The sequence below is a fragment of the Falco naumanni genome, chromosome W (assembly GCF_017639655.2).
Source record: "Falco naumanni isolate bFalNau1 chromosome W, bFalNau1.pat, whole genome shotgun sequence".
NCBI classification, from domain to species: domain Eukaryota; kingdom Metazoa; phylum Chordata; class Aves; order Falconiformes; family Falconidae; genus Falco; species Falco naumanni.
Window position 1 is genome coordinate 5,106,014 of NC_054079.1, and position 26,582 is coordinate 5,132,595.

At 45.7% G+C, this 26,582-nt stretch overlaps 1 protein-coding gene across 1 annotated transcript; it reads right to left on the minus strand.

The window, feature by feature from the left end:
• Window positions 1–4,952: 4,952 nt before the first annotated feature.
• Window positions 4,953–8,267, minus strand: LOC121080710. Its single transcript, XM_040578841.1, has 3 exons — window positions 8,082–8,267; window positions 7,889–7,990; window positions 4,953–7,003 (listed from the first exon to the last, which is right to left on the minus strand). Exons 1-3 carry the CDS (start codon window positions 8,260–8,262, stop codon window positions 6,642–6,644), a joined length of 645 nt encoding a protein of 214 aa, XP_040434775.1. The 5' UTR covers window positions 8,263–8,267; the 3' UTR covers window positions 4,953–6,641.
• Window positions 8,268–26,582: the final 18,315 nt, after the last annotated feature.

Here is a 26,582-nt window from a genome sequence, read left to right on the forward strand (position 1 = left end):
CTTTGTCCAATACTACATGCTGAGCAACATCTTTTCAACCTTCCTTTATGCTCCCTCCTATCCTCTCTTTCTAGTGCTAGTACCATAGGATCCCGAGGGGGTACTAATCCACAGTCCTTTTGCCACTCAGGTTTGTCCCGGAGGACGAAGAACATGTCTGCATATGATACTTCGTCCCATTTTCCCTCTCTCCTCAGAAACAACATTAATTGCAGGAGAGTGTTATAATCTAACGTTCCTCCCTCCTGAGGCCATTTCGCATCACTCTCCAATTTATACAAAGGCCACCACTGATTACAATATTTAATCCATTTCCTTCTATTTTCGGTGCCACCCTGTCCTACGATATCCCTCCAATGTTTTAATATACAACCCAAGGGCGATTTTTCACAGGGCTTACTTCTTCCATTTCCCGTTTCGCATGATAATGCCTCTCAAACTGCCAGCATTTCACCCCAGATTTTCCCCAAATTGGGGTGGAGGTTGTTTTTCTGGGCTTTTATTGCTTTTCCACAACCTAAAAATTGGTGATTTTTCTTTTGTGCATCAAAATGGGGTTTTTTTTGCTTTCTGGCTGCACAAATCCAGGTGGATTTTGCTTTCCTGGGAACCCCAATTTTTTTTTTCTCCCCATCACAGACCCAGAATCAGGGGGGTTGGAGTATTTTTGTACCATGGCAGCAGGTCCTGCTCTGTGTGTGTGGCCCCACAAGGAAAAGCCCCTGTTTGAGGGATTTGGCCCCAAATGGGCACAGGAAAAGGGGGAAGAAGGAGAAGGGGGAGGGGAAGCTTCTGAAACCACTTTTACATCTTTCAGAGAGAGATATTGGGGGGGAGTGGGGTTGTTTTTAAATCCTTCCCATAAACAGGAGTTCATTGCATTTTTAAAACCTTCTATAGCATAGACATTTACACTTATGTATCTATTTACACATATATATTTAGGAAATATATATTTCATATATATTACCTATTTCCACTTATACTATACAATATCTACTTAGACATATACCTATTTACCTATGTATCTATTTAATCTTATTTTCACTATTTAGACTGTCTATTTACATTTATATCTATTTAGACTTATATTAACACATATTGAATAGAATATTTATTTAGACTAGATATCTGGTTAGACTTAGATTTTTACACTTACATCTATTTACACATAGATCTAGTTAGACTTAGAAGTCTATTTACACTTATATATCATCTCCATTTAGATTACATATAACATCTACTTAGACTTATGATGTAACACGTTGCGTTATGAATCTGATGAGTGGCGGGGGTGGGGGAAAGACCCCCCCATTGAGTCATGAGGTTCAGAAAGGATCTCCTTGCTTTCTAAACTCCTTCTCAGAGAGGATTCTAGGTGCAGCTAGATCTAATCCTAGTCTCAGAATTGGTCAGTGGTTTTAGGTCTAAAGGACTGTATGTACAGCCATTCATCAAAGTCAATGTTTGTCTGTCCGAGCCCAGTTTAAGGACTTTCACTGAAACAGTTTCACAAAGCTGAAAAAAACAGATTTATTAAGGCAACAGGTATAACACATTCAGAATTGCCATTGATAAATGCACTTACTGCAACAATTGAATTTTGAGTTAGGTGTTCAGCATTTTTGTTAACACTACTGTCCCAGGTAACAACCAACATAGGCAGAGGTACAAGTCTTACCAAAGACGTGTCCCTGCTTGGGAAGGAGAGAGCTCCAGGCCTGATGACTCACCCAGTGGTTGAAGTTCTTATCCTCCAAATAGAGGATTCTAAATGCCAGATTTATACATATGGCAAAGTGAGACTAAGTCAAATATTGTATTCCGATTGGCCCTTAGAGATCAGTAGGGCCCAATGGTTCAGCATGGGGCAGAGGATTTGGTACAGATGTATGGGTGGTCTTCCTGGCCTTTACTGAAGCAACACCAGGCTGTGAGGCCCCTGCCACACCCCAGAGTGTCACTAAGTCCTGGATTGTTAGACCACATGCATTATCTGTTTTGTGAGATAAGCATGTTGCTCAAGTCAAACCCCCAAAGGCACTTTTGAATAGAATACATCCATCAGGACCAGATGAATTCATTCACTATCACTGCAATCAATCAGTGGTTCATTGTTACGGAAATAAAGGTCAGGATTGGGGGGGGAGTACACCTCCACAGTGACCAAAACAGTGTTGATAACATTAGGGGTGGTTTAGTTTTTGCTGAACAGTGCTTTATACAGCATCAAGGCCTTCTCTGTTTCTCACACTGCCCCACCAGCGGGTAGGCTGGGGGTGCGCAAGAAGTTGGGAAGGGACACAGCCAGGGCAGCTGAACCCAACTGACCAAAGGGATATTCCATGCTATATAATGTCATGCTCAGCAATAAAAGCTGCAGGGAAGCACGAGGAAGGGTGGACATTTGGAGTTGTGATGTTTGTAATCCCAAGTAACTGTTATGTGTGATAAAGCTTTGCTTTCCTGGGGATGGCTAAACATCTGCCTGCCAATGGGAAGAATGACATTTATTGCTTTACCTATTAAACTGTCTTTAACTCAACCTACAAGTCACTTTTACCCTTCTGATTCTCTCTCCCATTCTACTGAGAGGAAGTGAACAAGCAGTTGTGTGGGGTTTAGCTGCCTACTGGGGTTAACCTACAACAAATATTTTAACATTATAATGTTTTACAGAAGGTCGCTATTACTTTATAAAAGGGAAATTGAGGCACAGAGAGATGAAGTTATATGACTCAGGTAACGTAGCAGCCAATAAGTAGAGCCAGTAAGAGATTTTAAATATCCCAGTAGTCCAGTGCTCTATCTACTTACTGGTTACGCTGCTTCTGAGAACAAATATAAAAATATGAAAACAGGGCATATGCAACACTATGTTGCGATCTGTATTTAAACAGGAGTACGTGAAAAAGTAACTACTAAATTGCATTATATAATCACTAGACAGGGAAGCCTTCTTCCAAGCATTCTGTTTTTCCATTACTACAAAGGGTTCAAAATAGTCCACAAGGAGTATAAGGACAATGCTGATTTAAGATAAGCCCATAAGTGTTGGGGAAATTGGGCTGAATGGGAATATATATACATGTACAATGTGGAGCTCTCTAGCAGCTGGGCTCAGACACTCAGTCTGCCCAACAGCTTCCCCCCGGATCCCTGGTCTCCCTAGTTGCTGGTACCTGGACATACAAGCCCCTGAGGCCCACAGCCCCACTCCAGTTGCTTGTACAGGCTGTCTCTCACAGACACCAACCCCCACCACATCACACACACAGGGCTGGACAGAACTCCCTTAAACCCTCCAATATCTAAGCCCCCATGGTCTCATCCTTAGAGACCCTAAGACCCTACAGTCTCTCCAAGAGCTGACCAGCATTCCCCTGGTCTCTCTGGCAGCCAGCATCTCCTATGATCTCATCCTTGAAGACATACAAACACACCCCAACTGGCTCCCTGGCTTATTTCTCCAGCCTGTAAGGACTGCATTCCTGAGTAAGGGAATTTTACTGTCAGTAATAGAATTGGGACCATGGGTTATAGGGCATGCATGTCTGTGATGCCAGCAATCCGAGTGAGTGTGTGCTTATTGTTGACGTGTGTGTGTGTGTGTATTCGCTGGAGAACATCAAGCTGGACTAGCAAGTAGGCTTGGGATCCAGGCTTCAAAACAACCATAAGTCTGGGCTGGATACTGGAAAGAGATACTGGATACTGGGTCTGAGAGCCAGCTACTGGAGACACCAGTGGGTCCAAGCCAAATATTGAAGGGACTGTGGGGTCTGGCAGTCAGCTATTGGTAAGGCCATAACTCTGGACCACCTAGCCATTACTGTCTGGCTCCACATTGTACATAGGTATATATTTTCCACTAACGGGCTTTCATCCTAATCAGCCAGAGAGGGGAACAGGATGAGGCCCTTAGTACTGTCTGTATTTATGTGAGTGCTGTGATTTCTGTGTTGGTCACTGTCAGTGCCCATGTATATATGTATTGTGTTTATGTTTGCCTATTAGGAATACATGCTCAGCTTTGCTATTGGCTGAACTTGGGTGGGATGTGTCACAATGCAGCACATAATGCATCAACATGATGTATGTAAGAGACGTTTCTATAACCTGATTTATTAAGAAAACCCCACACTTTTTCAGAAAATCAAAACTGTCAGCCCAAACTAGCATTAAGAGAGAGAACTGAAATGGGGCCTGATGTTTATCTGCATGGAAAATAATCACAGAATCAAAGAATTACAGAATCGTTGATGTTGGAAGGAACCTCTTGAGACCTCTAGTCACACACCCCTGCTCAAGCAGGGTCCCCTAGATCAGGTTACCTAGGATCATGTTAAACTGGGTTCTTGATGTCTCCATGGATGGAGTTTCCACAACTTCTCTGGGAAACTTTTTCCAGTGCTCATTCACCTTCACAGTAAGAAAACGGTTTCCTTCTGTTCAGCTGCAGTTTCATGTTTTTTAATTTGCGTTCATTACCTCAAGTCCCATCACTGGGCACTATTAAGAAGAGTCTGGCTCCCTCTGCATTCCTTCCCATTGTTATCCCAAATCTGGGTTCTTTACCCGGTGTGCAAGAGCCAATCCGCACACAGAGTGGAGAGATTTGTTTATTGCTGTCTGTGCAGAGATGGGTGCTAGGTGGTAAATCCACAAAGCTGGCACACCTCATAACACATAGCAGAACTTTTTATACACTTTGAACAATTGTTTACAATTACGTTTAGTCACACTTAATTCTCATTGGTAATGTAAGAACAAGGTTCGTCTCCATTTAAAGGTACAGTGTTCTGTTTTTTCACCACATGTGTTCTGTGGGGAGGGGGCTTTGTTAGTAGGGGGCTTTCTTTGCTCGAGGGTGGATCTTTTAGTATGCTAATTAGGAGAATTCACACATAGTTCCAGTAATTTTCTGTTTAGTCTCATTATCAATTCGGTTCTCCTTGAGCTTATCTTGTTGTGCTCCAGCTTGACATATTTATGGTGTCTGTTCCTTCTCCCAAGGCCATGTTTTGTTAACTATTTGCAAGGGTTTAACTAACATCCTCTGGTTTTCAAATTCTTTCTTGTTTTTTACTATAGATATTTACTTTTTTGGTTTTCCTTCTCTTTTTTAAAGTAAATAATTCTTATATCACCATCGAGTATTTATACACATTGATAAGATCTCCCCCTGAACCTTCTCTTCTGGAGGCTAAACAGTCCCAGTTCTCTGAGCATCTCCTTATATGAGAGATGCTCCAGCCCTTTAAGCATCTTTGTGGCCCTTTGCTGGATGTGCTAAAGTAAGCCCATATCTTTCCTGTACTGGGGAGCCCAGAACTGGACACAGTACTCCATCCAGATGTGGCCTAACCAGTGCTGGGTACAGAGGAAGACTTGTCTCCCTTAACCTGTTAGCAATGCTCTTCCTAATGCAGCCCAGGATTCTGTTGACCTTCTTTGCTGTGAGGGTGGTGTTGCTATCACAGTCATATTGTTGCCCACCAGGACCCGCAGGTCCTCCCCTGCACAGCTGCTTCCAGTCATTCAGCCCCCAAGATATGTTGGTGCCTGGGGTTATTCCTCTCCAGGTGCCAGACTTTGCACCTCCCTTTGCTGAACTTCACGAGGTTTCTCCCTGATTATTTCTTGAGCCTGTCAAGCATACTCTGAATGGCAGCACAACCCTCTGCTATATCAGCCACTCCCAGTTTTGTATCATCTCCAAACTTGCTGAGGGTGCACACTGTCCAGTCATGAACAAGTCTTCAACTAACTACCTATTTCTGCTTATGGAGCTAGTTCCATGCCCTGTTCCTCTCTGAGGCTCCTCCCAGGCAGCTCTGGAGTGCTTAGGCCTCCCCTGGAAACAGCTGAATTTTACAGGTAGCAGCCCTAGTCTCCTCCAAGGAAACTACCCTAGGAGGTTTGCATATGTTGGAGGCAGGTCTATGCCCCGTAGCTCTCTGGAATTCCTCCCAGGTAGCTCTGAAGTGGTTTAGCCTTCCCCAGAGAAAGCTGAAGTCTCAAGTATCAGTCCCAGACTCCTCCTAAGTAGTTACTGGAAAAATTTTCTTCATGTTGGAGGCTGGTCCATGCCCAGTAGCTTTCTGGGGTTTCCTTCCAAGCAGCTCTGGAATGTTTTGGCCTCCCCTGGAGACAGCTGAATTTCACAGGTAGCAGCTGCAGTGTACTCCAAGGTAGCAAACCAAGGTGGGTATTTTTCATCCTGGAGGCAGTACCATGCCCAGTAACTCTCTTGGACTCCTCCTAGGCAGGTACAGAATGTTTTGGTCTATGCTGGAGACAAGTAAATTTTGCAGGTAGCAGTCCCAGTGTACTCCAAGGAAGCCACCCAAGGCATTTTGTGTATGTTGGAGCTAGTTCCATGCCCTGTAGCTCTCTGGAATTCCTCCCAGGCATCTCCAGGAGCATTTTGGTTTCTTCTGGAGACAGGTGAATTACCAGGTAGCAGCCCTAGACTCTTCTAAGGAAGCTACCTGAAAACCATTATGTATGTTGAGGGGAGGTCCATGCCTAGTAGCTCCCCAGGAAACCTCTGAGGCATCTCCAAGAGTGTTTTGGTGTCTTCTGGAGGAAGCCGAATTTCACAGGTAGCACCCCCAGACTCTTCTAATGCAGCTACCCTAGGAGCTTTGTCCATGTTGGAGGCAGGTCCATTCCCAGTATCTCTCTGGGATTCCTTCCAAGCAGCTATGGAGTTTTTTGGCATTCCCCAGAGATAGCTGAAGTCTCAGGTGGTGGCAGCCCCAGACTCCTCCTAGGTAGTTGAAGAGTTTTCTTTTTGTTGGAGGCAGGTCCATGCCTGGTAGCACCCTAGGACTCCTCCCAGGCATATTCAAGAGTGTTTTGGCTTTCTCTGGAGCCAGCTGAAGTCCTGGGGAGCAGTCCCAGTCTACTCTTAGGTAGTTGAAGAGTTTTCTTATTGTCCTTAGTGTTCTTATTGTAATCTTCTTGCTCATGTTCCACTTGGTGAACTCTTGGCAAACTGCAAGATGACAGGAAGAAGATGTAGCCAATTCAGCTGGGAAAGAGCCCTTCTGAGAAGCACACCCCACCATGCCAACTCCATCACATGGTAAGGGTAATAGATACATAATAGACTGAGCCCCAAGCTGTTGCAACCATATTCTGGGCACTTTCACAAGTGGCAGTGAAGAGTCCACAGTCCCCCAAAACAAGAGGGAAACCACAGCCAAGTTACCTGAAATGCAACTTCAGGCAGCTAAACCACTGAAGACTGAATTAACAGCCCTTTGGTTTTAGCTGCCTTCAAGTTAAGTATCCGGTTTCAAGCTGGGTGTCCAGCTTTCACCTGTCACTGACCCTGAGGTATCACAGAGTCCTCAAACATCAAGAAGAGCAACAGGGCTTAACTGGGCTGTGAAGCCTGGGCTGCTTCGATCCCGTCCAGGGGATGCCTGCATCCCAGGCAAAGTCTGCCAGTCTCAGTAACTCCAAGCTGCCTGCACATCCTCTCCACCACCCAAGGGTCTTCTCCCCTCTGGCAATTGGCAGGGTGCTGACACTCTTATGGCTCATCAGGCATCAGCTTCTCTGCAAGTCCCTCATGCACTCAAGGTGTGAGCACCACCACTTCCTGCCAGCCAGATAGCAATGTCTGCACAGAACAGCTGTGACTGGTGTATAATTGGGGTAGCATCTGTCCCTGGGACTCAGCTTGAACTACAACTGGCAGCAGAGACTCTGGACCATCTCTGCAACTTGCCAGTGCCTTCAAGACCTGAAATCAAGTGTCACTGCAGCAAGGTTTTGATCAATCCCTTCCTGCTGTATAGGCTACAGCTTGTCCATACATGTAACTAAAACCTCAGCTTCTCAACTCTTATGGTTAAGAGTGATATATACCCACCATGTGCTGCTTTCTCCAATTCCTTCAGGATTTTCTTTAGGACATCTGATGACCTCTGGGAAGATTTTCTTATTACAGCTTTATACTTTGCTCTTTGAGGACCTTAACAGAAAGTATTAAGTTAAATTTCTCATGAATAAAATATTGAAAATTAGGTTTTAGTCTGTGAAGTCAGTCAAGACAGACTACTCACCCCTGGGATGCCAGGTGAGCTCCAGCACAGGATCCAGCCAAGAAGCTGGAAAAGCTCTTTTTATGGCCACATCTGCAACCAAATACCCATGAGAAGTTTCCATCATATATTGTGATACACATGGTCCTAAATGAATAGCAGAACATATAAGGGGAATCATGTAAGGACATGGCACATACATGCAGGCCTATATACTCACACCTGCAAGAGATGCCTCGCTTACATTTGGGCTTTGAGCTGGCAGCTCTCCCTTTGTGAGGGAAGACCCAGGGAACTACAGACCTGTTAATCTAATCTCAGTTCCTTGAAAAATTGTGGAGAAGATTATGCTGGGTACTACTGAAAGGCATTTAAAGGACAATGCAATCATCAGGCACAATCAACATGGGTTCACAAAGAGAAAGTCCTGTATAACTAATTTGCTATCCTTCCATGATAAGGTCACCCACCTAGTGGATGAAGGGAAGGCAGTGGATGTAGTTTTTCTGGATTTTAGTAAGGCTTTTGATACTGTCCCTCACAGCATCCTTCTGGACAAGTTGTCCAACTGTGGGATAAGCAGGTGCACTAGGTGAAGAACTGGCTGAAGGGCAGGGCTCAAAGTGCTGTAGTGAATGGGGCTACACCTGGCTGGCAACCAGTCACCAGCAGTGTTCCTCAGGGTTAAATTCTAGGGCCAGTCCTGTTCAATATATTTATCAACAATCTGGATGCAGGAGTTGAATGCACCATTAGCAAGTTTGCTGATGATACCAAGTTGGGAGGTGCTGTTGACTCTCTTGAGGGACAGAAGGCTTTGCAGAGGGATCTAGATAGACTGGGGCATTAGGCCATGATTAATGGGATGAAATTTGACAAGTCAAAATGCTGAATCCTGCACCTGGGATGGAGTAATGCCGGGCACAAGTATAGAATTGGGAGAGGAGTGGCTGGAGAACAGCCCTGCAGAAAGGGATCTGGGGGGTGCTGGTTGGCAGCAGTCTGAGTCAGCAGTGTGCCCTGGCAGCCAAGAGGCCAAACTGCATTCTAGGGTGCATTAAGCACAGCATAATCAGCCAGTCAAAAGAGGCGATTATCCCACTGTTTTCAGCATTGCTGCAGCCTCACCTTGAGTACTGTGTGCAGTTCTGGGCCCCAGAATTTAAGAAGTGCGTTGAATGTGTCCAGAGGAGGGCAACAAAGCTGGTGACAGGGCTGGAAGGCATGTCCTGTGAGGAGCTGCTAAGGAATCTGGGCTTGTATAGTTTGGAGAAAAGGAGGCTGAGGGGAGACCTGATTGCTCTCTACAGCTTCCTGAGGAGAGGAAGTGGAGAGGGAGGTGCTGATCTCTTCTCCCTGGTATCCAGTGATAGGACGCATGGAACAATTCAAAGGGGAGGTTTAGACTGGACATTAGGAAGCATTTCCTTGCCAAGAGGATGGTCAAACTTTAGAACAGGCTTCCTAGAGAGGTGGTTGATGCCCCAAGCCTGTCTAGTGTTTAAGAGGCATATGGATAATGCCCTTAATATACTTTATCTTTTGGTCAGCCCTGAATTGGGCGGGTAGTTGGATTGTCTCTTCCAACTGAAATAATTTATTCTATTCTAAAAAGCCATGACATACTTATGCAATCTCCCTGCAGATCATGGTTGCATCCAGAGAGCAGTGGTCAACGGGACGTCTGGATGGAGATCAGTGACAAGTGGTGCCCCTCAGGGATCTGTATTGGGACCAGTACTGTTTAATATCTTCATCAACAACACAGTGGGATCGAGTGAACCCTCAGCAAATTTTCAGATGATGCCAAGCTGAGTGGTGAGGTTCATATACCTGAATGACAGAGTGCCATCCAGAGGGATCTGGACAAACTCAAGAACTGGGCCCATGGGAACCTCATGAAGTTCAACAAGGCCAAGTGCAAGGTCCTGTACCTGGGTCGGGGCAACCCGCGGTATCAATACAGGCTGGGGGATGAAGGGATTGAGAGAAGCCCTGTGGATAAGGACTTAGGGATACTGTGGGAAAATCACCTTGAGGGGGGGGAATTAGAGAAAAATTGGGTCCTAATAGAAGCGTAGTATTACAGAAAGCTTTTTAGGGTAAAATACAGTTGCCACTCTCAGGAAAGTTGGCATGCACGGAATCTACTCCATCATGGTTCCCTAGGCAACACAACCTGCTATCCTAGAGGAGCACTGGAGGGTGGAGCGGAGTGGAGACACTGCAACTAGGCTCTGCTGTACTCCCTGCAGGATTGGGAATGTGATGGTACCATACAGCCGATAAGCTGCATAGTGGCTGTAAAAATATATGAGATGTCCATTGCTGGGCCAACAACTGTGGCGAAGACCAAGAAAGAGCCTCATTATCTGCAAGAGAAGATCGGGAACTAGGGCCCCCTCAGCACTTCAAAGCCTTCTGACAAGGACATGCTAACTGCTAAAAGAAAACAAACTGCTGAAGAGATAAAACTCAAGGATGCTAGGGTAAAATAATTGTGGTAGTGGGAGATCATGACCTCCTACTCAAATGGCCCCCCCAAAGAGAGTGAATCCCCCACTGGGGGAGCATGCACAGTAAATTTAAAATAAATCGTATCTTTCAATGAAAGCAAGAGAACTTTACACCAATCATAATAAAGGAATGTATGACTAGAGTCACTCAAGCTCCACCTGAGAGTAAAGAGAAGTATAAAAAGTGAATGAATGAGGGGACAAGTGGGGAAGACAACACCAAGAACAAGTTAAGGGAAGACGCCACCGAGACTGACTCCTGGGATCGGCCAACGGGCTGAGCCTTTCTTCTCCCCCCCTTGGGATGCCTTGGGTGAGACTTAAACTAAGTGCTTCTTCGGGAGAGTTAGAAATATCTCTAGAGAGTTACTTTTTAATGTTTGTAGCCAGGCTTTATTGTTTGTAACTTTTCCATGCATTTTATACTTTATAACATTTTATTTGCATGTGGCTTTTTGCAGTCACTATCACTGGCAATCAAAAAAACCCTGTATATCTGTTGCACAAATAAAACTGCACTGTTAAGTAGCTAGTCGTCACAGTTTCTCATTGAACGTGACCAAACCCTGGAGTGTGGCCGTGCTAGTTCATGAGTACGACTGGATTGGCAGTGCAGACTGCTATCAGCGTATCCAGACCCGTGGTAGTTTATATATACATATTAAATGTGACTGGACTGATAGTGGTAAATTCCATCCCCTTTAATGCAACAGATACTGATGGATGAAAAATTAGACATAAGCCAGCAATGTGTGCTCACAGCCCAGAAGGCCAACCGCATCCTGGGCTGCATCAAATGAAGCATGGCCAGCAAGTTGAGGGAGGGGATTCTGCCCCTCCACTCTGGTGAGACCCCACCAGAGTACTGCATCCAGCTCTGGGGTCCTCAGAACAGGAAAGACATGGACCTGTTGGAGAGGGTCCAGAGGAGGGCCAGAAAAATGATCAGATGGATGGAACATCTCTCCTATGAAGAAAGGCAGAAAGTTGGAGTTGTTCAGCCTGGAGAAGAGAAGGCTCCAGGAAGACTTTATTGTGGCGTTTCAATACTTAAAGGGGGCTTATAAGAAAGACAGAGAGAGAGTTTTTAATAGGGCCTGTAGCAATAGGACAAGGAGTGATGTTTTTAAACTAAAAGTGGTCAGATTCAGACTAGATATAAGGAAGACTTATTACGAGGGTGGTGAGATGCTGGAACAGGTTGCCCAGAGAAGTTGTAGATGCCCCATTCCTGGAAACATTCAAGGTCAGGTTTGATGGGGCTCTGAGCAACCTGATCTAGTTGAAGATGTCCCTGCTCATTGCAGGAGTGTCAGACTAAATGACCTTTAAAGGTCCTTTCCAACCTAAACCATTCTATGACTCTATGATCAGCCCCAGAACCCAGCCAGGAAGCTGGATAACCAGCACTTACAGCCACTTCTGTAAACCAACAGAACAGAGCAGCTCCTGTGAAATATTTCACAATACATCTTCAGATCTGAACAGCAGTGAATGCATGTGGATAGCTGGCTAGCTGAAAAAGTTTACATAAACATAGTTTAGCTGGCTGGACAAAAATGCACATCGCTCTCAGCTTATCTGAAGTAAAGCAAAATACACTGTCTTTGGCTGTCCTTGTTACACAATAACAGGAAGATTTTGGTGGGAAAAGAATGTTGCAGGAGGGAACAGATAACTACAGAAGAGAAACTAGGGGCGGACTTGGTATTTAGGCAACTAACCAATAATGAGCTTAACTTTTGTAATATGTATGAGCTAATTATAACAAGGCATAAAAGGTGACTGTAAGGCACAATAAACAAAGTCTGCTGATCACTCATATTGAGTGACCGTGTCTTCCCTCCGTCGCGACAAATGGCGCCCGAACAGGGACCCTAGAGAGGGCTGAACCTGCGAGCCACGGTTCGACGGAGATTCGGGTACTGGTCCTGAAAGCAGCGCAGGAGGCGGAAGGGCACAGTCCCCGCACCCGGGAGCACCTACAGAGGGTCCCGCCGGCCACGCGTCGCCGAAGTCTCGCAAAGGCTGCAACAGCGCTGACGACGGTATGGAGAGACAAGCGACGTATGATTTGCTCAAAGGCTTTTTAGAAAAGCGGAGCATTCGGGGCATAGATTGTAAAAAGGAATTACCAGGGTTATTAGCGTATGGGGTAGCGAGGGGTCATTTTGGGAATCCAGATACGGTTTTCGAGCATGCAGAGTGGCGTAATTATGGGGACACACTGTTTGCCGAAGTAATAGCCGACAATAAAAACTGCCAAAAAACTGATGAAACCGTGGCAGGCTGTCACTAATGCCCTTTTGCAACATCGAGCCGAACAGAAAGCGGCTGCTGCTGCCTCTGAGCGGCTGGGAGTTGCAAGCGGGACTGCAATAGCCACACGGCCGGGGGAATCGGCATCCCCCCCCCCCCCCCCCCCCCCTTGCCCGCTGCCTCCCTCGGTGCGTACGCTGACTGACGGTTCAGCAGGGGGCTGCGGGAAGCTGGGACCAGTCGCCCTTCCCGTCGCCGCCCTCTTCGAATCCCTCAGCCCCTCCGTCGGGGAATGATGATGTAAGCGAGGAGCTAGACCGTAAAAACCCGGTAGAGAGTAGGGAATGTACGAATCCTTTTGCAGAATGTCTTCAGGTTGCCCAAAATAGACAAAAGGTCTGGAAGCAGATAGCAGACAGTGCTATGCTTGAGGGTGAACGCGATTTTGCCGCGGGAATCGTGCATGAGGCTTTCCCAGTCACGTATTCACAGCCAGATGCGCAGGGGAATATCACGGTTTTCTCTCACTAACTTAGATTGGAAATTATTAACTCAGCTACGGGCTACGGTGAGAGAGTCAGGTTTAAAAGGGGAACCCACCAGACAAATGTTAGATTATCTTGGGGAACTAATATCTTACTCCCGAGTGACATACGCAGTATAATGAAGTTAATCTTGAGCCAACATCAGCAGCTTCTGTTTAACGCTCATTGGCAGGCTGCTTGTCAGGAATCGGTAGCAGTGGTTAGACAGCCAGGGGACCCACTGCATGGGGTTACTCTACAGGAGCTGATGGGTTTTAGGACCCTATTTTTGAACCGAAGCTCAGGCACTGATGGGACCGGATAAGGCAAAGGAAGCGATGAGGCTAGCTAGACTAGCGCTTGACCGTATAAAGGAACCTGGGGGAATCCCTTCATATATGGGAATCAAGCAGGGAAGAGAGGAGCCATTTGGGTTATTTATCGATCGGGTAGCAAACGCCATACAGGCGGCTGGGGTGCAAGACTATCTCAAAGGCTCCATTTTAAAACAGTGTGCCACACAGAATTGTAACCCAGCCACACGTAACATCCTAGCTACGCTACCAGGGACATGGACCATAGAAGAAGCTTTGGAAAGAATGGCACATGTGCCAGTCGGGCCCCAGGCTATGTTAGTCGAGGCAATAAAAGAACTAGGGAGTGCTTTAAAAGAACAGGCGCAGTCTACCCAAAGTCAGGTCTTGGCAGCCCTTGCTCCTTTGCAAGCCTTTGCTGGGTGATCAAATGACCGCGGCCCATCTCGTCTACGGTTGCTTCTGTTGCGGTGCCACCGGACACATGAGACGGGACTGCAATGTCAACTCCGTATGGTGCCGAAACTGTCGCTCGGACACTCACAATGAAGCTGCTTGCTGTCGATTGGGAAACGGGCGACCCAGTGGGAAGAGCCGCCCCGCGCCGACACAAAAAGCGGCTGCCTGCCCAGCAGCACAAAATCCTTTCCTCTCCGACCTGCAAACCAGCGGAAGCCTCGGCTTGGACCTGGCAACTACAGTAGATTGTACCCTCTTGGACTCAAAGCCTACAAAACTTGCTACTGGCATACAAGGTCCTGTTTGTATAGGCGGACGAGCTGTTGGAGCATTACTCATAGGGCGTTCATCAGCCGCCATGTTGGGACTCAATGTTTTGGTGGGACTGATTGATAAGGACTTTCACGGAGAATTCATATTATGGCTCAGACGCTGTTTCCCCCCACTCTTTATACCCTAAAGGGGACCAAGATAGCCAGCTGATTCCACTACCGCATCTTGCAGGCGCCCTCCAACCACTGCAAGAACAACCTCGAGGGCAAGGTAACTTTGGGTCTACAGGGCAAATGGCTTTATTGACTATTGGCTTGCGTCAACAACCACAGCGATCGGTCACAGTGCAGTATGGAGACCAGACACTCTCGATTACTGCGCTGTTGGATACTGGCGCTGATGTCTCTATAATCAGTGCACAGAAATGGCCGGCGATTGGCCAACCTGTACGTCCAATGCCACAGTTGCAGGAGTGGGGGGATTGACCTTCGCTCGCAAATCCCCCCTTCTGCGATGGACTATAGCTGACAAAGTTATAACTGTTGTGTCTCGATTATTCCACTGCCTGAGGGGGTGCATGCTTTGATAGGCCGCGATATCTTGGCCCAAATGGGGATGGTACCTCACTTCAGACCTCCCTTTCTAGGAGCGGCCATTGCTTGGACTTTCCCGATCCCACTCCGATGGAAGACAGAGGAACCAGTGTGGATTGAGCAGTGGCCGTTATAAAAGGGGAAAGTCCTAGAACAGGCGCATGAACTGGTTAAAGAGCAGTATCAACAAGGTCATTTGCGTCTGTCAACGAGCCCCTGGAATACCCCCATCTTTGTTATCAAGAAAAAAGTCTGGAAAATATCAATTGCTTCATGATCTGCGAGCGGTAAACAAACAGATGCACGATATGGGGGCCTTACAACCCCGGTTTACCCAACCCAGCTATGATACCGGAAGGGTGGCATTTACTCATTGTAGATTTGAAAGACTGCTTTTTCACAATTGCTTTACATGAAGATGACCAGCGCAGATTTGCCTTTACCTTACCCGCGATCAACCGGGATGGGACCGGACCAACGCTTTGAAATGGACGGTCCCTCCCGCAAGGAATGAGAAATTCGCCCACCTTGTGTCAACTCTATGTTGCTGCCACTCTACAACCTTTGCGACAACGCTGGGCTAAGACTTTAATCTACCATTATATGGATGACATCTTGTTAGCACAGCCGACACCCTTCTCCTTACAACAAAAACAGGTTTTAACTGAACAACTCAAGCTTAGAGGCTTGGTAGTAGCACCCCGAAAAGGTGCAAGAATCAAGCCCCTGGAAGTATCTGGGGTGGCGTATCACTGATACAACAATTCAGCCTCAAAAGTTGTCACTCCACTTGGATATCCAAACCCTTCACGACGCCCAACGACTGCTCGGTGATCTGCAATGGCTCCGGCCTGTAGTGGGCATCCCCAATGAACTATTGAATCAACTACGCCCCCTGTTGAGAGGGACAGATCCTTCAACCCCAATACAGCTTACTGAACAGCAAGAACAAAACGTTACAACAAATAGCATCAATGGTGACTACGCGCTCCACGCATCGGCGTGTTGTAGGGTTACCCATCGATTTGACTATCTTATGTGACACTCAGTACCTCATGGGTGCTCTAACACAGCAAATAATAAAAACGGGGGAGAAAGGGGAGTACTCCACCATCGTATTGGAATGGATAGCTCCCCACTGCAAACCACGATGCACAATACAAGACAAGATCTCGACACTGACGGAGCTGATCAAGAAAGGTCGCTGTCGTATTTTTACAGGTAGATGGCACTCCTCCTGGCACGATATGGGTGCCGATGAGACAGATCGACGTGGAGTGGTACTTGCAGAACTCCGAGGAACTGCAGGCTGCACTACTCCACGATGGAGCAGCGATAATAGTTAAACCACTCCCATTGCCCATCCTGTTGTGGATGGAGAACATGGGCTGGATTGTTAAGCCAAAGCGATCCAGCCAGCCTATCCCGCACGCTCTCACGGCCTTTACTGATGCGGGTCGACACTCTAGGACCACTGCCATAATGTGGAAAGATGAGCAAGGGTGGCAACACCAAATTCTACAAGCGCAGCCAAAGGATTCTCTACAGACGCTAGAACTCCATGCAGTGGTCTGGACATTTATTAGATGGAGAGATGTCCCCACTGAACGTAGTCACAGATTCTCTCTATGTTGCCGGCATAATCAGCCGGATTGAAGATGCAAGCGTGCGTGAATTAAAGAATCAACGCTTGACAGAACTGCTTGTGAGCTTGCAGCTTGCAATCACACAGAGATCGGAATCGTATGCGGTGATCCATATCCGAAGCCACCAGTGGGAAGAAGGCCTCGGAGAGGGCAATGCTCGAGCTGATCGTCTCGTCGCAATCGCTACTGAACCCCCATTAGCACCACATTGTCGAGCCCGAGAAGCCCATTCGATCTTCCATCAAAAACGCGAAGGGGCTGGCACGAGCCTACAAACTCTCTATGGAGGAGGCTCGGGCCATTGTGAAGGCTTGCCCTATATGTAGTCCACCATAACTCAGGCTTGGGGCTTGGTTGCGGGGTCAACCCGCGAGGACCAAAGTCTAATGATGTTTGGCAGATGGATGTTACTCATGTTCCTGCATTCGGTCGATTGAAATATGTGCATGTTACTATAGACACCTATAGCCATATGTTATGGGTCACACCACAGCCCGGAGAAAAGGTCCGGGACGTGCGCCGGCATTTAACTAGTTGCTTTGCTGTTTTAGGGGTGCCTATTACTATTCAAACTGATAACGGTCCTGCATATGGTAGCAGAATTACTTAAACGCTTTATGCAAATGTGGAATATTAAACATGTTACTGCAATCCCTCATTCTCCAACTGGACAAGCAATTGTAGAGGCGGGCTAACGGGAACGTTAAAACGTTATATAGAAAAGTTCAAAGAGATTCAGGATGTAAGAGAAAGAGTAGAGAAGGCCCTTTTTTGTGCTTAATCATTTGTGTGTGTTTGGGGACAGTAATGAGCCGCCTATAATAAGGGCACCACGCTGGCTCAGAACCCCCCAGGCCACACTACATGAAAGTATTGTATAAGGATGCAAAAACAGGACATTGGGTAGGTCCTGGGGAGGTGATTTATGTGGGGCGTGGTTATGTCTGTATTTCTACCAATTCAGGCACTATTTGGGTTCCCAGCCGTTGGGTAAAACTGCTGTAGAGCACGCTGGAGGAGCTCGACGCGAGAACGCTGTTTCGCCTACACTTTGCGATAGGCCCTGTTCTGGAATCTATTTGACATCTGTTCCAATCCCACACACAGGAGACCATGCGTGAAAAACTCGAACTTTTGACAGCAAAGATACAATCTCATAGTAAACGGGGATTATTATTTTGATCATTATTGTAATAGTTTTTAGGTAGTGCTTAGCTGTGTAGTTTTCCTGTGTTAAAATGCTGTTATTGAAAATGGGTCAACCAAGCCTATGTCGCCCAAAATAAAAACGGGGGAATTGTGGATAGCTGGCTAGCTGAAAAAAGTTTACATAAACATAGTTTAGCTGGCTGGACAAAAATGCACATCGCTCTCAGCTTATCTGAAGTAAAAGCAAAAATACACTGTCTTTGGCTGGTCCCTGTTACACAATAACAGGAAGATTTTGGTGGGGAAAAGAATGTTGCAGGTGGGAACAGATAACTACAGAAGAGAAACTAGGGGCGGACTTGGTATTTAGGCAAACTAACCATTAATGAGCTTAACTTTTGTAATATGGTATGAGCTAATTATAAGAAGGCATAAAAGGTGACTGTAAGAGACAATAAACGAAGTCTGCTGATCACATCATATTGAGTGGGACTGTGTCTTCCCTACCCGTCGCAACAAATGCAATTCAAGTACAGGATTGCGTCATGGCATTCATCTTTCCCTTCCACTCAGGAGCATCATGCAGACTAGGTACCTGGGACTATGCTGGTCCAAAACAAACCATGCATGGAGCTGTTGGGAGATAGGAGTCCCTGGACCTCATACCAGCTCTAAACTCAACTGCAACAAGCCTGCTGGCATGTGCAGCAGGCACTGAAGCCGAGCACAGAGTCAGAGTGGCTGGCAAAGATAGCTTTGCAAGACAGAGTGCCTCCAGGGCACATCACTGAGCCCAACCCATTCCCTTCGCTGAGCATCAGCCAAGAAAATATTAAATTTCATATGAACAGAATATTTAAAACCTCAATGCTCACTCATTCAAGTGATATACCTGTGGTATCGCCCTGAGGCTCATGGACAAGATCAAGCCAAGAAGTTGGATACTCATTGCCTATAGGCACAGCTGTAATCAAGCACGTTTCCATTACATGTTGTGATCTACTTCTTTCCCAGTGACCTGCAGTGACTGGGGGAGGGGCCAGGTAACAACATGGGACCCAGACGTGGGTGGACATTTCCAAAGCTGCAGAGGGGCCTGGGTGACCTATTGGCTGGCACTGGAAGCTCACAAAATACTATTTCCAGGCCATGTGCAACACCCCTCAAGACCAGATGAGACAAACATACGTCCCCTGGGGATTTCTTACTAGGGAGATCTCCACTATACACAGAGAAAGCCACACTAAACCACTGGAGGAAAAAAAAAAGAGATCATTGATAAATCTAGTGGAGAAGAGCCCACTGGCCATAAGAGGCTGCGACCCGTGCTATCCGGTCTGTTCCCACGGCTGGTCAGCTGTGCATTCGGGACTGGGCTCGTCGGAGAGCTAGAGCAGAAATGCTCCTGTTTTCCCTAACGGACATCTCCCGAGGATGGGATGTCTCCGAGGCTGAAAGCCTAAGGACCCAGCCGGGGAGCAGCAGAGTCACTGGCCCCAGGCACGACTGCAACCAGCCTGGGGGGAGAAGCCCTTCCACGGGCTATTGCCTAACCCCTGCGGGGTCACTTCGACCCTGGCCCCGATGCGCTTGTGGAGGGAGGGAGGCTGCACCGGGGGCAGCGCGGCACAGGGCCGAATCCTAGGATGGTTTCTCATCCTGCAGTGCCACTCCCAGCCCAACCATTCGCCTAGAAAACACCGCCGCGGCGGCCGCATCGCTCAGCACCTCCCGGTGAAGCTTCTGTCTCCCGCTTGCCCGCGGAGCTCGCCTGCCCCGGCCCTGCCCTGCCCCGCCCCGCTGCTTGCCCGGCCCCAGCCCCCCCTATGCCTCGGCCCCGCTGCTGCCTCACCCGCCTACCTCCTCTCCATGCTCGACACGAAGCAGACCGGGCCGTCCCGGGCTCGCAGGGCCACCAGGAGGTGGAGGCGGATGAGGGCCACAGCCCCCAGCTGCTACGGCACAGCACAGCACAGCACAGCAGGGGCTCAGTAACCTCACGGGCCTGGCCTCCCCAAGCGACTGACACCGCGGCCACGCCTCCGGGGTGCCGCCACGCCCCCAAGCACTCCCCCGGGCACGCCTCTCCCCAGCGTTGCACCTCGGGGGAGAGCAAGACTGAGACCACACCCCATCCCGCCCCCCTCGCGTATCGGGAGGCGCCTTTCCCCCAGGGTCCAGTTGCCTTCAGCCTCGCGGGTCCTTGTCTAGTGTGTCGCAGCCGGCTCTCAGCGGCCAGGGGCGGGCGGCTGCATGGCTGGGAGCAGCATTCTGCTATACGGGTTCTGTTTCCTGGTGAGGAATGCTGGTCCTGCACCCACGGGGCTTCTCTTCGAGCTCCCCGTGGCGCGAGGTAGTGCGTGGCGGTTGCGCTGTCTGCCAGGGACTTACACAGGGTTGTGGAGTGGTTGTTGATCTCCTAGCTTTTGCATTCCATCCCCATTATCTTATTGTTGTCAACGTGAGAATTATTAACTTCTAGTCATATTAGTCGTATATCTGTACCTTTGTATTAATGACTGTGCACTTGAAGAAGACTACTAGCCTGGTAAGGGGGAATATCCCTGCCCCAGGAGGTGCCAACAGCCTGTTCATTGCAACAAAGACAAGTTGTCAGCAGAATGAGACTGTAACTGGGGGAAAGGTAAAGGCTGAAGGGGGAGATTGCCACCACCGACTCAATTCTAGGACTAAGACTCACACACTCCCCACACCTCCCACGGACATGTGTAGTAAATTAAAAATACAATGTAACTTTAAATCGAAGTGAGAGATTTATAGACAATAGAAAACTACCGTGCATAACTAATTACCAAGAGTATCTTTTAGGTAGAGTTTGGAAAATGCATAACTGGACTGTAAACATTATTCTTGTTCTTCTGAGTTTTGGGCTTGCTTTGTGGAATACACCTAGCCCCCAGCTTTGTGCAAATCTGTAATAAAGAAATACCTCAACTCTGTGTGTCGATTGGCTCTTGCCCACTGGGTGAATGATTCCACTTTTTGGACAACACTGTGACACCCACCTAGTCAGAGTGCTGTGCCTCCAGGGTCATGGGCACGTGCACCAGCAGCACTCCCTCTATTGGGGCCCTTGGGTCATGTGCTGCCCTTGACAGCTCACCCAACTCTCCCCTGCTGTGCCATATATGAGTCATTCACTTCCCTGAAGTCCAGGCATGAGATTAATTTTTTTTTTTACCTACTCAGTTATTTCATATATGAAATAGAGATTATATTATACAACCATCTCTTAAAACCACATTCAGAAGCATATAAAAAGGTTTTATGCTACCACCATGTCAGGACTGTTAAAGTAGTATTTAAAATTACCTAGTAGTGTCTTCAGCATATGTGGAAATTTACGTTTGTCTGTTAGTCACCTCTTCAGCTTGAGGCATATCACTATTATCAGTGATTTCTCAGGACAACCTCTTGCTCAGAGAAGGTAGTTGCTACTTTGGTCTTCAGTGGTTTAAGGAAAACCTTGAGAGGGTAGACTTCTGGTTTTAGGCAGTAGTTTCCTAATTCATCAATTTTTCATTGTCTCTTCATATTTAGAAACCCAAATCAACAAGCCACACAAGATGAATATTTTACAAGAGATCATGCAATAGTTCACTTTTCTGCTGAATCACATTTTTAAAGAGGGTCTTTCTGTGTCATCAAGTATTACAATATGCACCTCATAAAATTTCTGATAAGTATCTGTCTTCTGCACTGAGTTTTCACAGAAAGTATCCAGCTAGCCATTCAGTGACTGGAGAAACGGGTTAGCCTCTGTGTTTGCCACCAAGAAGAATCTTGAGCTCCGCTGTTGGCTGCAACCCAGTAGGCGTTGAGCGGTGGGAACATATGCCGTGCCAGACCTTGATGTGAGGAATGGCCGCCTCTGTTATAAGAGGGTCATCCAAGGAAGGAAGAACATAATAAGACCCGTTGGGGCACTGACTCATAGTATAAATATTTAGACTGACAAAATTGTAGGGAGAACATGAATCAAACTGGGGACCAATTGGAAAAGGAAATTATCCAGGGCAACAGTGGCAAACTGATTTCTCAGAACTCCCAAGAAAAGGGGGGTTTCGATACCTGCTGGTCATGATGGATGCCTTTTCAGGGTGGCCGAGAGCATTCCCTTGCCGAACCAATAAAGCGTAAAGAAGTAAACAAAGTACTATACAAGAAATAGTACTGAAAATTTGGGGGTTCCAGCAGTAATCTCATTAGATCGGGAGGCAACACTTCATTGAAAAGTCGTTCAGCAGTTATTGAGTTTTGGGAATAGATGCAGTTACACACGCCATATAATCCACAAACAAGTGGTCAAGTGGAAAATAAACCATCTAATTAAGGCTGGCAAATTGTAAAAACCAGGACAGGAGGCTGGTTTATCTTGGGCTGCAATCATTGCCTCTGACATGCCTGAAAATTCGGAACAAGGCCAGAACTAAGGAAGGGCTAAGTTCTTTTGAGATATTGTATAGGAGACCTTATATTATACAAGCAGGTGTTCAGCTGATGTCGGGAATGTAGTACCTTACTGATTAATGTAATAAGTATGCAAAAATAGGCATCGAGACAGAGGAAAACTAGTTTTAGGAACTTAGAGCTCGAGGTCCTTGATGGACCTGTGCATAACATGTGAGCCAGGAGATTATGTATATGTACAGATTCTCTTTCAAGGTTCACCCCTGGAACAAAAGTGGGAAGGTGCCTCGTTCCAAGTACTGCTTACCATCCCCATACAGCAGTCGAGAGTTAAGGAGCAAGCATCTCTGGATCCATCACACCAGAGTGAAGAAGGCCCCTAAGTTCACACTGGAAATCAACACCTACCAGAACCTTCTGCGGCTTTGGATCAAAATAAATGACTGTTGAATCTTTTTCTATATTAAACAATGTTCTGTATAGTAGGATTCTCATTCTTAGGACGCAAATCTGTTTGTACAATTAACCCGTAATGTAATGAATGCTTTGAATTGACAGATTGCTGGGTATGTTCAAGCATTTCCCAGAGGTAGTAACAGAATTTTCCATTATATGGTGTAATGATATCGCAGGCAAATTGGGAGCGGCCATTTAATCATAAAGGTATTGGTTGTTATGAATTTCCAGATAGGTACGGCAGAGCCCTGATATGAAGTACAGAAATTAGAGAATTCTACAATAATTAGATGGAATGATGCGAATGCTCCACAGATGAGGTGGTGGCAGTTTAAACTACACTGCTCTGAACTGGAGTGGTGTGTGCCTGCCAGATTCTAACACCAACTAATACAAAAAGGAAAAATAGAGCATTAACCTCGGAATGTAGAAAAGTGCATCTAGATATGCTCATTAATCAACCTATAGCTGCTTACCTAAAGGATTATGGTGGTTATGTGGAGATGGCCGGCCAAACAATGACAATGTGAATGTGGGGTAGGATATCTAGTTCCCCAAGACAGAATATTTATTCATTCACATTCTCCACCAGTGTTTTGAGATCCTAATGGAAATTAGTTAAATGAGGAACTAATAACCCCCTGATGACCAAAAAAAACCCCCAGGATTCCATAGTTTTGCCAATGGCTTCTTCCTTCATTAGGGGTAAGTGAGTAGAAAAACAATAGTAAATATTTCTGCCACGATAGAACAAATGGAAAAACTCACCATGACGGAAGAAGTTAAAGAAATTTTAGTAGATCTAATTGCATGATGATTACCTAGATTGTTGTTGATAAATAATGATTTTTTTACTAACTATTGTGTAAATTAACTGAAGCAAGGAGTCTACAGCTCCTCCTGAAAGACAGTTCGTGATGAGAACTAGCTAAAACCAACTCTATAGTTTGGACAAAGACCAAGGAACAACTGAGTCTGCATGAAGAAAGAAGGTAAAAAGTTCAGAGTGAGGGAGACTACCAAGCCTTCATCCCCACGACCCCCACAACCACCACCAAGAGGCGCTACGCAAGCGCAGTTGGGAGGGACTTATGGAATTGACTTCTTGGAACTAATTTTTAATATGAAGCGGGGCTAGGTTCTGAATATGTATAGGAGTATTTGGAAATCTTATGTATATGCATCATTTGATTGTATAAATTGAGGCAAGTTGTTGCCTCAGATGCACACGCTTTAATGGGACTACCCTCCCTGCTGCCCAGAGCTGAATAAACATACCTACTTTACAATCTGATAAGATTGCGGAGTCTAATTCCGCAAGTCAACATAGATACTATACAGGGAAACCAACAAGAAATTTCTTCATTAAGAAAGTAGTACTTCAAAATGAATGGGTCTGAACATACTTTTAGCAAAAGAAAGAGGATTGTGTACGGTTATTAATCAAACTTGCTGTGTCTATGTTAAGCAAGAAAAATGAATTGAAACAGACAAAATGAATTGAAACAGACTTGCAACAAATTTGGATAAAAACCAAAATATTACATCAAGTGTCCCTAGATGATACTTCCTTTGGATGTTCTGACTTCTGGGAAAAGCTTACTTCCTGGTTACCCTAACTTTGCTTGGTTAACACAACTCTTTATGATCTGTATTATGCTAATTGCATTGTTTATTGATCTGGCTGCATGGAAAAAGCACTAATTAAGACAAAAAGTAGAAAAATGGCAAATACTTTACTAAAAGGTTCCAATGGAAATGGCATTATTTAGCAAAGAATTGCAAAAGGGAAAAAGAAAAGGGGGGAATTGATATAGATTAAAACCAGCCCAGTGGGCATGTATTAGTTTGACATGTTTAGAGTGGGCAATAAGGGAAGGGCTAATCGTTAGCTAGCAGATGTTTTACACTTGAACAAAAGGTTAGATAATGGATAACATGTAAAGAATTCTAGTAGATAACAGAAACTAAACAACAATAGACTGCTAATGTATGCAAAGATAAGCAGGAACTTTAGGTAACTGCCCAAGAAAGTGAAAAGTATATATTAAAAAAGGGTGCTAGAGGGAGCAGATTATGATAATGAATTTTTGGAAACCTTATGTATATGCATGACTTGTATAATAAATATCTGTCAGGTGTTGAAATAGTGTGCAAGTTAGGAGGAGCAATCGCCCCTTGCATCTGGTGCTGCAAAAAACATACCTGCTTTATAGCTGCAATAAACATACCTGCTTTATAACACTCCTCCAGTTGTAGAGTTCGATTCTGCATGTCAAGTACCATTTCTCATTACAAGAAAATTGATATTTTTCGGGATGAACAATATTGCTACTGCTTTTTACTTCTTCTTGCTACTATTAGCATGTAATAATACATTATTAATTCTTAAATACAATCTAAATCAAGATATGGTTTTGCAGAATCCTTTGTACAGTTCATCAAACTTCAGTAAATTTTAATTTATAGTCCCCAATTTTTTCAGTGGGTCCACTGTTTTTTTATAGGTTGATTTCTTCACCTGGATATAATGTATCTAGGAGTCAACTCCTAATTTGCTGCTGTGTGAGTAGTCAGTAAAACAGTATATGGTCCTGTCCATTTTTCTTTTAGTAGTTTGTGATAAACGCGGTCATGATTCATGTCAAAAATAGAATGTAGTGTGATAAGTGTAATTGTTGTACCCTGTGTAAATCTGGGACCTGTATCACAGTTGTGGTGAGTGGGTGCGTGTGGTTCTCCTTTGAGACAATGTGATGGCTTCCTCTTCCCCTGAGGCAATCGCTGCTTGGAAAAACCTGCCAAAGGAGATAAGGAAAGCATGCCAGGGTGTTGGGGAGAGGGGTCTGCTGGAGTCAAGAAATTACTCAATATGAGTTATGCATCTTGCCCATCTTTATTAGCTTCTAACACTTCTTATATAGACTCGATACACAAGCATGCTCCCAAAGCAAAAATATAATTGGTTATTAGCCCCTAAGCGCGGCGCTGCTCTCACACCACTAATTATCATGATTAGAACAAGCATTCTATCCATGCAGCTATTTGCGTTAGCTATGGTTTTAGCCTTGCGGTTTGCTACTTCCCTTTATTCCCATTCCGCTCCCTATCTCCCTTGGCCTTGCACCTGTCTTCCTTAACAGCTGCAGCTTGTTACAGCCACTGCCTGTTAGTACAACAAAGTTACTTGGTCTCAGGATTCAAGAATAGATCAAGGCTACTTTCTTGTTAACTTCAGCACAACAACTTCAGCACAATTCTAATTCCAGGCCTATACTAATCCCAGGCCTGGATTGTGCAGATCTTTTAGGATTCTGTGGCCACACTTCTGCAGCCATTCTTCTACAATTCCCCCTTTTTTCTTTTGCACAAGCCAGGCCTGACTGGTTTATGTTAAAAACTGCTCTCTTTAAACAAGAAAAAGCACAGCTAAAAACTAAAAACATTACAACAATGATTATAACAAAGCGTATTCCTTCCAACAATAACGTCTTTAACCAACCTGTTATCCCCAATCCTCTCAACCATTCATCAAAGGGATTATCATCAGCAAGAATATGCTTCATGTTTCCCTGCAGTTGTGACAACATCTTGTGCATAGATATGGAATAATCAGAAAGGTTCATACAAACACATCCCTTCAAAATCATCAAAACCATGTCCATGTGCTAATAACAAAAAATCTATTGCAGCTCTATTTTTGTAATGTAGCATGCCTAACACTATCTACATCAAGCAATAACGAACTTAAAATCTGTGATGTAAGATAAATTGTTTCTCTCCCCAACACGCTAACCTTCGTATATTCTTAGCATTTAATGCTGTCATTGCCCCCGGCATAAATATGGAGGCTAAGACATTTGCTGTTACAGACTGTAGATTGACTCGGTCATTACATGTTT

What these genes read in the sequence shown, in the direction of transcription:
- LOC121080710 (XM_040578841.1), bottom strand. Translation starts at nt 8,262, where the DNA reads ATGTATGTGCCATGTCCTTACATGATTCCCCTTATATGTTCTGCTATT. An exon ending in GCTCACCTGGCATCCCAGGG is followed by an intron (nt 7,991 to 8,081) that starts GTGAGTAGTCTG and finishes CTTTCTGTTAAG; the next exon opens with GTCCTCAAAGAGCAAAGTAT. An exon ending in ATTGGAGAAAGCAGCACATG is followed by an intron (nt 7,004 to 7,888) that starts GTGGGTATATAT and finishes GTCATCTTGCAG; the next exon opens with TTTGCCAAGAGTTCACCAAG.